General features: G+C 47.5%; 1 protein-coding gene across 1 annotated transcript in view; it reads right to left on the bottom strand.

Annotated features, from left to right (window-relative positions):
- The window catches only part of LOC149369492 (uncharacterized), an 89,191-nt gene that overhangs the window by 60,524 nt on the left and 15,840 nt on the right, over positions 1–12,827 (bottom strand). The window contains exons 3-4 of the mRNA XM_089558859.1: positions 11,831–12,032; positions 2,855–2,958 (exon numbers count right to left, since the gene is read on the bottom strand). Coding sequence (XP_089414985.1) covers positions 2,855–2,958; positions 11,831–12,032 — 306 coding nt within the window. The remainder of the gene's footprint in view (positions 1–2,854; positions 2,959–11,830; positions 12,033–12,827) is intronic.

Below are 12,827 nucleotides of genomic sequence, written 5' to 3'. Positions count from 1 at the left end.
GCGGCACTTTTTCTGCTGAGTTTTGCCAGGCTTTTGTTAGTGTCAGAAACAGAGCTGGTAATTGGGTTGTCGTTGCTGCTGGGTTAATTGCAGCAAGACAATAGCGGGCAGTAGAGAAGCAGCACTCGGAGCAGCCATGGATTTGAAGACGCTGCGCAAACCAAAGTTACTGGAGCTTGCAAAAGAGTTGGGTCTGGAGGTATCAGACAAACTCAGAAAACCAGAACTGCTGAAGGCTATTCTGGCGTTAGAGGCTGAAGATGACGAGCTTTTGGAATGCCTCGAGACCATTGAGGAGAGAGAGCTACGGGAACAGGAACGCGTAAGAGAGCAGCAGGAACAGGAACGCGAAAGAAAGCTGCGGGAACAGGAATACGAAAGAGAGATGCGGGAACTCACGCGTGAACTTAACGCGATCAGAAGTATGAGAACACGATCTCGCTTAAGTTTTTTGAGAAAAGGCAAAAATTTCGGAACTTTTCTAGAAAATTTTGAGAGAATTTGCATGGAGGAGCAGCTAGATCAGAGTTATTGGCCAATTGTGTTGATAGGATTCCTCCCATGTGAACCCAGAAATGTCTGGGCGAGGTTGTCTGACGAGGATGCCCACAATTATGCGATAACTAAAAGTGCGCTCCTCCGATACTTTCGAATTCCCGCGGAGGCAGATTTGGGAGGCCAAATTGACGGTGGTAAGCTACACCGCGAGAGAGTCAGGAACCGAGTTAGAAGCTCCGCTCAGTCTCCGGATGACACGAAAGCTCTGCAGAAGTGGCGGCATAGGACAGGTTTGGTCCAGGAAAGAAAGGCCACTTTGGCAGCGAGGACCGAGGAGTTCGGTCAAGAAGCTAGCGAAGAGTGCAGATCCACATCCGTGAGGGCTTGGGGGATAATGTAGGCACTAAGGCTAGCAACGAGGAAGAGTGCAGATCCGCCAGCCGTGAGGGCTCGGGCGATAATTTAGGCACTGTTAAAAATAAGGAAAGGGGCAATGCGTTGGTTTTGAGCGCAGAGAAGCATGCACTTTCCGGGAAGGAGGCTGATTGCTGCTATCGAGAAGGTAGTACCCAGGACAATAACGCTACGTTAGCCGAACAGCGTCGCATAGTTCAAGTTCAGGGCAAGAGCGTTAGGGTAGGATCGATTAGCAAGCTTCAGGAGAGCAAGTTGTTATACCCAGCAGAAAGTAAAGGGCAGTCGGGATAGTTAAGTACTGCGACACGCAGTGACTCATCGAAAGAGCAAGCCGATAGTTCGAATTCTAGTAGAAAAGGCGGCTCGCTGCTGAGTCAAAAAGCGGATGAGAAGGCTGAGTGTCCCGCGAGAAAGGGAAGCGCGCAGGGCCGATCTGCGAAGGAAGTTTCCAGAAGGCGGCCGTGCGGAGGGAAAGAGCCTGGCATTGCGTAGTGGAGATTGTGTCGTGCTTGCGGACTGAGCGGTTGGGTTTTCGGCGTGGTTCTAACGCTAGCGGAGCACGAGTCACTTTGCAGTGCCCTTTGGGAACCTGCACATGCAAAGGCAGACTTCGGGGTGCGCTGAGCTCCAGAACCGCCGAGAGAGAACCGACTCCGGTTGAGAGCAGCCTCAAGCGACATCCCTCCGGACAGCGGACGCTGTCCCCTGTCCATCGGGATCTCCTTCCCCCGGCGGGGCAGTCTGTTACGTCTCGCCTTCGTCGTGGGGAAGACAACGACATGGCAGCAGCGAAACGCCGACAAACCCCGAGACGCGCGTTGGGTGAGCGCCTGGATTGCCACGGAAGCCGCGTCCGTCTGCCCGGTTGAGCGAGCGTTTCCCCTATACCGAGTGTGAACGCGCGTTCGTAATGCGCGGAAACGCCGCTCATGGACATGCCGGCGTCTGCGCTACGGTGATGGCATCGTTCCCCCTCTCCCAGCGCGTGACAGCGGTGTGATCTCTCGGGAGTGAGTGAGTGCGTGTGTGTCTGTGATTGGTGCCAGTGAGAACTTCCTTCCCCTGCAGGCCCGGCCCCCATCTAGGGACCCTAGGGAAGGGAACTCTTTAAAACCTCGGCAGCGGCACGGCCGAGAGCTCTTTGTCGTCGCATGCTCTCCTGATGAGCTGTCGTGATGCAGCGTTCCTGCAGCTCACTTGTAAATATTTAAATTCCTGTATAAAATCCTCTTTCATTGTCTTTTTCCAGCAGCCTCGTCTCAGACGTCCCTGATTCCCTCTCCGGCACACTACCATGCTACCTCGTCTTTAACAAACTGGTGGCAGCGGTGGGATGCTGCTACCTCGTCCTTAACACCCCTATTTTGACGCTATCTCTTTCTAGTTCCGCACATTCGCTGCGGACATATTTTGGTGACACATGCGGTGCGGACATAGCCTAGTAAAGCTTTTGTATTAATAATATGTAGAAAAATCTCAATGAAGGCATGCAAAACGACTGCTGGAACATGTTTTCGGAAAAATACCTTTGCATTTTCAGGCAGCTGAAGATTGGTTCCAGTGTGTGTTCCATTTTATTCGCTTGTTTTAAAACATCAGCGCTTTAACGGACCAAACCTCGAGATTATTCACAATAGAATTTATTAAGACAACTTTGGAATAAAACTAGAAAACTGAAACTACGAAAGCAATCTTATGGTAATGTGTGGACGAAGACTGCACTGCATTATTGAGCCAAGAGATTGCACTCTTTTTTCTGCGCAGTCTTGAAATCTATGCTATAAAAATCGGATATTTTCTGCTTTTGCGCGCAACCTACTATCATTAGAGCTTGAGCAGAATGTTACTTCTATCTTTACGCGGTCCCATGGCCGATAGCTTGATTTCCTTCGCTGTTTCTTGTAAAGCACGCAAGACTGTATACGTAGCTGCAGCTTACCTTCATGGGTAGGTTGGCGACAGCTTTGCGGGCCTTTTCTGTGTACTCCTCGTCGGTCAGGATATGCGTACTGTCGCTGTCTTGTGCTTGGTAGCGAAGTTCACCTGCACAAGAACACGGTAGCGCTTTTATGAAACAGTTAAGGCGAACACAAAATCATAAAACTTTAATCATGAAGCAGACTAGTAAAGTACAGAGTGAGCTCATCGCAAAGAGCCTTCTACATGATCCAAGGTACGGAAAGCTTAGCACGGTAGATATGATTATAGCCCAGAACTGCCAGTGCACCAGGAAACAAAACATTCATGACTGCCTGAACGGATTGGTCCGTCACCTCGTCTCAAAATTTCTAAATACTCTAGAACACAGTGAGCAGGAATCGCATGAGCCCTATGCGCTCAAGCCATGGCCACAGAGTTAGCACCTCCTAATAAAAACAAATTTTCGCTGTTATCGCTGCTCTGCGCATTAAAAAAAAACGATTTAGTGCCTATGCTCACAGTCGATGGTTGTGTGCACCACAGTAGCGGCCAAAGGGCTTAATTTGTCACAAAATGCGGTAATGTCGCAAAAGCCACAGCACTGAAGCCATGGCTCGAGGCACAATCCGAAACGTAGTTAAGCCGGCGAGAATCCGAAGAAATTCACCGATTACCTATTGTTTTGTTTCACCAACGAAGACATCAAGTAGGAAATCCCACGTTATACAGGCACTGCACTGTAATTCGGACACCTCTACTCAGTATGACCATAAACATGATTAATGTATTCAGCACCCTAAGCACCACAAATGCAAAGAAAAACTTCAGAGAAACTAGAACAGCGCATCGGGTAGGCTTGCCGAATCTGCGCTTGTCAAACTCTGCTTTGCCGTTTAAGGTTACTTCTTTAGATGAGCGCCAGAGTGCTGGCCTCAGTCAATAAGTATAGCCTCATGTGACACAAATAATCTACAGCAAAAGCTGGACCGCACTCAGCGCTAGTGCGAGAAATGGGACATGGCTTTGAATGCTCCAAAATGTTACTACATTTCTTTTACGCGCAGTCGTACTCCTGTTTTGTCTGACTATTTTTAAACAACCAGCTTTATTCTAAAATAACAGATTTTAAATATCTCGGGGTTTATTTTTCAGCTGACCTGACATGGCGAAAGCAGACTGAATATATATCGGCAGAGGCATGTAGAATGCTAAATTTTTTTAAAAGAAATTTCCGGGACGCCCCACAAAAGGTTAAAGAACTTTTGTACTTCACTAACATCAGCCCAATTATGGAGTACGCCTGCGCAGTCTGGGACCCTCGCGTCGTAACCAATTGTGGCATGCTGGAACGGGTTCAGAATCGTACGGCGCGGTTTGTTATCAATAAATATTCTTTTAATTATCGAAGCAACAGCATTAAGAGCTGAACTGGGACTCTCCGGAGGAGTGCCGTTTACGAATAAAATTAGAATTCTTTTACCGCGTTTATTTAAAAAAAACTGCTATTAACCCCGAAACTTATCTGCTGGCCCCTCATTTTGTATCCAGAAGGCGCGACCACGACTGGAAAATACGTGAAATAAAATGCCTTACTAACACGTTCAAACACTCTTTCTTTCCGCACGCCGTCAGTGAATGGAATAAGCTGTCTTATAGCATTGTTCAATGCCAGTCCGAAGAAAAGTTCCGAGCGATGTTGTCGGAACTGTGATGTACACCCATGTTTATCTGCGGTTTTCCTGCTTTTCCTCTTCTTGTCCTTTCCCGAACAATTGACTGATGTGAATGCTCAGTTGACGCTCTTTTAGAGCGCAGCTCTTTGGCGTCCGTTCCTGGGTTTCGCGTCGTCGTCGGCGTCGGCCTCGTAACCAGCTCCGCCCCCCTTTCATCCCCCCAGCGTTAGCAGCGACCGACTGATAACGACCGACTGATACCGCTGGATGCCGCTGACGCCGCTAGAGAGTCAAGATAACGTGACTGCATAGAACACCGTCGCCGCCAGGCAGAAAGAGGAGGAAAGGGTCCCCCCCCCCCCTGTTCTTGTGTGGCGGATAGGGTGCTCTTCAGTTGCCGACGCGCCGGTTATTTCACGTAGGCCCCGGCACGTCGACGAATACGTGACCACCTTCCCACGGCTAGACTTGGTTCTTAGCGCTGCGGAAGCGAGGGTATCATATTGTTTGTGTCGGCATTGGCGGCGTTGTCCCTGAAACCAACTCCGCAGCTGGGGTTGACTCACTATCGAAAAGGTGAAACAGCTTATTTGCTGCGCTCAAATTTCGCATTAGGAAGTAACGTAATCGTCGGTAATTTTTTGATCCTCTGCCACCATTCTTTCCTATCCTGAACAAAAAGTTGGCACATGCTGTACGATTGATTGTTTTTGTATGTATTCCCCCCTGCAATTATGTCTTCATGGCACAGCCGAAATGTAAATAAATAAATAAATTAATGTGTCTGTTCAGCACATGTTCCCTCACCTCAGCCCTTTTGGGTAACGTACACAAAACGCAGTGCTATCCAAGACTCGGCTTAGCAAAAAAAATTAAAAGTGCACTTGAGTCTTATCACACGTACAGCGAAAGCATGTAGAGTTCCGTTGCCTTCTCTGTTGCTTAGTAATGTAATTAATAATTGACGGTAACTATTGAGCGAATTTATTAAAGAAAAACTACTTTAATTACCTAGTTAATCATTGATTATTTCTTACAGACTGTTAATTATTGGCATTCATTAGTTCAGTTTATTAGTCGATTAATTTCGTTATAATTTTTATGTTTAGTTCAATATTGGAAGAATGAATAGTAATTCACTAATTTTGTGAATTACTTGCAGTAATGAACGAAAATAAATGTCTTGTTAATTAAATATTTATTATATTTATTAACATGGTCAAGTAAACTTTTGCATTCAATGATTATTAACCATTACAAGTTATAATTACGCTCTCAGTGGATGATCGACAGTTCATCAGAACACGATGTCAGAACACGACGCATCCTGTCTGCGCCACTCATAAGGCGAAAAATGCTTTCGCATTAGAGAAAGCAATAGAGTTACAGGTACGAATTCTTTCCATTTGTTCGTTTGATTGTGTGCACTGAAGCCGGAGAAAAGGGAAATAACTATGGCCTTTTTGGTCCTTCTCCAATTGCGCACATGGGGACTGCAAATATTGGCACGCAGTGCCGGCGGCAGTCCCGCAGCCAAGAAGGCAGCGAAAAGGGCTTCCGAAAGAAACTCCTCATTGGGCTAACTCGCGCCCAAGAAAAACTGAATGACTCGGTGGCGAAACGAACAAGTGTGGTCGGCGGTTGTCGAACAGAATCACCGCCGCTTGCGGCAATGTTCAATTTAAAGCTGACAACGATCTTTCGAGATACGCCCTCCAAGACAACCACAGCAATGTAGAACGACGTAGAACAGGATCCGCCCGGATGCGATCAATCGAGATAAATCTGGTCGCGTTTTGCATCACAAACAAAGCAATAATGCCGCGTGCCGGAAGCTTTGAGGAATGAAGAAATAACGATTACAAAGCTTTGCATCAATATACGTAAACCGATTTACAAACACAACTGCGTTTATTCACTGACTACACGCCTCAAATGATTTTCATTACAGATGGAGTTCACTTGGCGGGTACCGTCGGATCATGCATGGCAGCTTACCAGTATCCCTCACTTTGAAGTATATAACAGTTGTATCTTGCCCGTACTAACCTGCGAGGCAGAAAAGTGAAATATACCAAAAAGGGTTGAACTTAAATGGCAAATGCAGTCTTCTATGGGTAGGAAAGCAATAGGCACAACGATAAGAATGAAGGAGAGCAGAATAGGTGTGGGATTAAGCGCGGTTTAATATATACAGCCAAAAATAAGAAGAAATGGGCATCAGCAGGACGTGTATTTCAAAGGAAAGATAGCTAATGGTAGTTAAGGGTAACGGACGCGAGGGTAGCAGGATGCGTCAGAAAGTCAGGTGGCCGGATCAGACTAAGAAGTCTGCGGGGTTAAGGTGGTTGTAGCTGGCGCAGGACCAAGTTAAGTGTAGAGATATGGGAGAGGTCTTTGCCCCGATTGTTAGTGAACCAGCGCAACGCAGGAGGCCCACAGGTGTAGACAGGACGAGAGAGAGAGCGTTTTGCCCAGCGGTGGGAGTACTCAGGCTGGTGATGATGATGAGCAGGACAGATTGCCATGGTTCTTTGTTACAGACAAAAGTATATTCCTGCTCAAAGAATACGCCCCGAGCTACGCGTGAAAAAATCAAAACTACAGGCAGTATATCGAACAAAATTGACGAAACACAAACTGCAATTGCATGGTCGCAAGCTATACACCCGCGTGTTCACGTGCAAGTAAACAGGCACTGAAACCGATTGAGGCCTGTGATGTGTTGTCTGTGATTCGTTGGGACCACGAATATTTCTCTAAGGCGTTTGCGAAAGTGACGTAGCAGAGAAACGTTTTCAATGCTCCAGGTTTCACTGTTTTCCTCATGTTACTATAGCCGAAAATGGCTGTAATCGGATTTTGTTTTACCGGTGAATATGATTTAGACAAAGGTGGGTCGCACGGAGCTGCGGACCCGAGCGCTCTGATCGAGGAGGCTATGCGATGCGCTCGCACTGACGAAGCGCTGCGGGCAGTGACGCGATAGTATTTCCAGTGGTAGGAAATCTCCAACCTTCGACTCTAGTTAAAAGAAGGGTTGAACCGCTAAATGCAACCTCTAAAACCCGCCGTGGTGGCTCATTGGTTACGGTGCTTGTCTGCTGGCCCGAAAGACGCGGGTTCGATCCCGGCCGCGGCGGCTGAATTTAATGGAGGCGAAATTCTAGAGTGCTCTGTACTGTGCGATGTCAGGGCAGGTTAAAGAACCCCAGGTGGTCGAAATTTCCGAAGCCCTTCACTACGGCGTCCTTTATAGCCTGAGACGCTTTGGGACGTTAAACCCCAATCAATATAATCAAAGCAACCTGTAAAATGCTTGTCTTGGCTACACCGCTTGCTTATTCGTCCTGTAATAACCAAACTCGACAATATAAGTATACGCCCACTGATCCTCTAAGGCAGCGGCCCTACGTGTGGCGTAATTTGCAAAGTTGACATCGCCATCTGTGACGCCGATTTGCTCATGTTAATGAAGCCGGTGACCGGCAGCATTTTGATAATCCATGTCCAGTGCCTCAGCATGTTTATATGTATCCAGCTCATTTTCAAGAGAGACTGTGTACCGCCATACGTGAAGATTGGGCATTTTAGACGGCCCAGTTCAACCTTTCACCCTGAAGCCACTACAGTGCAAGAGGTGCATGAGGATCGCTCACGTGAGCGATGACTGCAACAACTCCATCGTGTGCCCGAGATGCTCGGAGCCACACAGCAGCGACATATGCCTTGAAGTGCGCAAACTGCCGCGGCCCTCACGACTCTTCCTCGAAAGACTGCCCCTGTCTTAAAATTGAACGGGCGGCACTCAAGCAGATGGTGCGAAGCTGAGACAGCGCTGCAGTTAAGTTCAGCAGCCAAGAACCTCCTCATGAACAACTTGAATAGCTGACAACCTTTTGCGATCGACAGACCCGCTACTGTGCTCTGGAGCGCCTGAACCCTCGCCCCTTAACAGAGAATAGGATCCTTGGACCGTGGCTACAGCAGTCGTCTTTCCTCAAGGCCTCCTACGCCATTCGTGAGATCGACTGGCTTGAACGACAAACTTCGACTGTGCTCCTTAGCCCTTATTCCTTTCTCTTTTCAGTTCCCTCATCTCTCCTTCTAGTGCAGGGTAGCCAGCCGGAACACTCTGCTAGTTAACATCCCTGTCTTCCTTCTTCCCCCTTATCGTTTATCTCGCTGATTAAGCGTCTAGTATAGCCATAGTTTAGCGTGAAAAAGCTAGTAGTAGAAAACCTTAGGAGCAATGGAAAGGGGGAAGCAGCTGGTGAGGGTCAGGAAGCAGTACAAGTAGTCCAGGAGCATGCGAGTAGCATAGGACTCAAATGTTCTCAACCCAAGTCTGAACTCCTGCTAATCAGACATAAGAAACAGAAAGAAAACACCATAGAGGTCAACCTTCAAGGTTTTCCGATAAAGGAGGTCGAAACCATTCGAGTACTAGGTCTGTTCATTCAAAATAATCGTAAGAGCAACATTACAATCACCCGCCTGGAACCAACGGTCAACCAGATAGTCGGGCTCATTCGAAGAATCACTGCTAAGAAGAGAGGTATGAAGGAGGCCGACATCTTTCGCCTTATACATGCATTCGTCATTAGCAGATTCACGTACTCTCTACCATACCTCAAACTATTTAAGGTGGACATCGACAGATTAAACAGGTTACTCAGACAGGCATATAAAGCTGGTCTAGGGCTTCCTAGAAACACACCCACGGACAGATTTTTATCCTTGGGTATACTCAACACTGTAGAAGAACTCATCACTGCACACAAGGCGATGCACATCCGAAGACTGGCCAACACTACAGCGGGAAGGGAGATTCTAGATCGAATAGGCGTAAACGCTGAACCCATGTCTGACCGACCGGGCCCTCTACTACGAGGAGTGCGTGACAAACTAGTCATCAAACCGCTCCCCAAAAATATGCTACCGGGCTTCCATGATGGCAGACGACGAGCCAGAGCGCGGGCTTTGCATAGAAAGTACCTTAATCATCCTGGAGCAGCATACGCCGATGCAGCCGATTATAATTTCAGCCAAGGGGCCTTCGCTATCTGCGCATCCAAATTCATAGCAGGAAGAAGCGAGTGCATGTCTGCGGCCTCAGTCACGGTCAAGTAAGCGGATCAAGCAGAAGAAGCGGCCATAGCCTTGGCCATAGCAAATACGAGGGGGGACCCAAAAGAAACCGGATTTTTTGTATAAAAAACGTTATTTATTAACTCTTGCACAAAATTCCTTCAGTCACCTTCAAAGTACTCTCCATGAAATGCGATGTACTTGTCAAGTTTTTTTTCCCACTGTTTGAAGCATCTCTGGAACTCTTCAACGCTGATATCATCCAGTGCCCTTTGCGAAGCTGTTTGTACGACCTCCACATCACCAAAACGCTTCTCTTTTAGACTTTTCTTCATTCTCGGAAAGAGAAAAAGTCGCACGGGGCTAGGTCTCGTGAATAGGGAGGGTGCGGAACGACAGTCTATCCACGAGAGGCCCAATAGTGGGTCACTCGTAAGGCCGTGTGTGCGGGGGCGTTGTCGTGATGAAGGAACCAGTCACCTGATCGCCAACGTTCCTTGCGTTTCCTCCGCACATCCTCTCGCAGACGTCTTAACGCTTCGAAATAAAAGTTCTGGTTAACAGTCTGGCCAGGGGGAACAAATTCTTGGTGCACAATTTCACGAACATCACAAAAGACAATGATCATTGCCTTCACAATCGACTTCAACTGCCTTGCTTTTTTTTTTGGTCTCGGAGAGTTGGGAGACTTCCACTGGCTTGACGCTTGCTTAGTTTCTGGGTCATACCCCTAACACCAACTCTCATCACCTGTAATCACCTGTAAGAAGTTTGGATCACTTTCAATCACTTTTTTTAAATCCCTACTCAAATTTAATCGAATGTTTTTTTGATCCTGTCTGAGAATGCGAGGAAGAAATTTAGCGGAAACACGTCTCATTTGCAACTGCTCTGTCAAAATTCGCTGACGGGAGCTCCAACTCACCCCTGTGTCTTTTGAAATCTGGTCTATTGTGAAACGACGATCTTTGTTCATTTTTTGACAGAATTTGCAACGTTTTCATCATTTCGAGACGTTGAAAGACGCCCAGAACGAGCATGGTGTTAGACACTCATCTCACCACATTTCAAGCGCCTAAACCACTCGAAAACTTGTGTGCGGCTCATAGCATCCTCTTTAAAAGCGTGTTGCAACATTTGGTAAGCTTCCGTTGCCGATTTTTCAACCAGGAAACAAATCTTCAAACACACTCTCTGTTCTTTTAAATTTGCCATAAAGATTTCGCAGGCGGAACAAAATAACTGCAAGCGAAACACAACACTACGCTCGTATTTTTGCCTGAAAATTTATGCCGTCTGCACAGTTGTTTCGTGAAGGTCTCTACTAACCCCATCTAGCGGTAGAACTCTCTACTACGTCTATGAATGGCAGCGCGCTCTCAGTCCGGTTTCTTTTGGGTCCCCCCTCGTACTGACGCTGTCATCATTCTCAGTGATTCCAAGACTGCCATACGCAACTTCTCGCGCGGTAGAATATCCCTAACTGCTAGAAACATCCTCACAAATATTACACTGCAACGAGTAATAGAACTGGTATGGACTCCTGCCCATTCAAGGAACCCAGGGAACGAAGCAGCCCACCAACACGCTCGAGGTTTTGTCGGCCGAGCGGTGGGCTCTCGTCCAGGGGGATCCGAGATCGAGGCAGTGATTTCGTACCACGAAATTACCCAATTCTACAAACTCTCTCGGGGTCAGAGCCGTAAAGGCTAACGGAAAGGGTTGAGCTAATGTTAAGGACTAGGCAGCGAGCTATGGAAAGAAAAATGACAGGTTAAGAGATCGGAAGCGGGCGGAGTCGGTGAGGGAATAACACATTGCGGGCTAGTTGGTTCATCACAAGGCAGAACAGCGCAAGCAACACAGGGACAAGAAAGTAGACTAGACATACACAGCGCTGACTAACAACCGAAGGTTTATTTTTCCAGACACTTCGGTAAATATACAGCAGCATCAAGAAAATAAAAGCAACCCAGTCTGATAAACAGTCATCGCCACCAGAAACCACACAGCAGAACTTCGATCATCCAGCTACGGATAAGAACTGCAATTCTTTATCTATAAGGGCTATGGAGGGGGTGCTGGAGGTGAGGGGAAGATTTGTGTGAGCGCGGTTTTCCCGCTACCGACCTCTTTTCCCGTGGTTACAGCCTTCTGTGCGCGAGGTGCGCTCTTATGGCCCTCCTGCTGCTAGAGATATCAAATTCTTCGATTGTCTTCCGGTGTCTTACCTTCGGTAAGTGATGTCTTGGCGAGGATAATGGTCGCTCCTGCCAGGACGCAGCCGTACATAGCGACCAGATTTTCCACGCTGTTCTTGAGATGCACACACACCCTGTCCCCAGCGACCACCCCATGTTGCCGGAACCCTATGGCGTACCGCTTCATGTGGGCCAGCACCTCTGCACGAGTCAGCTTGGTCACGTCATCCATCTGAAAGCAGGAACGGAGTTCTTGAAATCTGAGCGCAATCCACGCGGTCGTCTTACAGACATGCCACACTTGTTTCCTGGTGATAGCTCATGCCGTTTTGGTCAGACCGAGCAGCGAGCAACCTGCTGTCAGCATCTTCTTGTTATGCCACAAAAAAGTAAAGGCCATTAAATCCAAATACTGCAATTATGCAAGAAGCGGCAGACCGCATCTATCTACGTTTTTTTCTTTCATTCCATCTAAAACATCTGAGCACCAAATGCGAAAACACCTGACACACAAATGTCGATGTAAGGTGCGTTCTGCTAATCCAGAAGTAAAGCTCAATTCCATAGCTGCCTGAGCAATAGCCATGCGCTATGCGGTTATGACCCTTCCTCCCACTCTACGGCACGTTTTTTCAAAGTTGATTTTGTGGCAAGGACCCCAAAGATTGTGTCGCAAATATTTATTTTTACGCCTATGCAAAGCTGGTCACAATTTGGCACTCCGCTATAGCGGCGTACAATTCCCATACGCACTCTTCAAGGCCACGCAATTTTTTTCCGGCGCCCTCGCTCCTTCAGTCGGCGAATTCAGTTACTCAATGATGGTCGACACAGCCATTTGTTTTAGTTGCTCTAATAGGCGGAGATTCGATCAGAACTTGGAGGAGTATAGATGAGAGAGGGAATAAACGAAACATTACACACCAACTAAGCGTTACCTGATGGGTAACGAAGCATTTGTGAGTCATCTAGGATCCACGTTTTCACCATATTCCTCCTTTACAGTTTGGCCCACGTTGCAGGTGAT

This window comes from Amblyomma mixtum, chromosome 1 (assembly GCF_055824585.1).
Source record: "Amblyomma mixtum isolate Tamu chromosome 1, ASM5582458v1, whole genome shotgun sequence".
Lineage (NCBI taxonomy): Eukaryota > Metazoa > Arthropoda > Arachnida > Ixodida > Ixodidae > Amblyomma > Amblyomma mixtum.
This window is presented reverse-complemented; position numbering and strand designations above follow the sequence as displayed.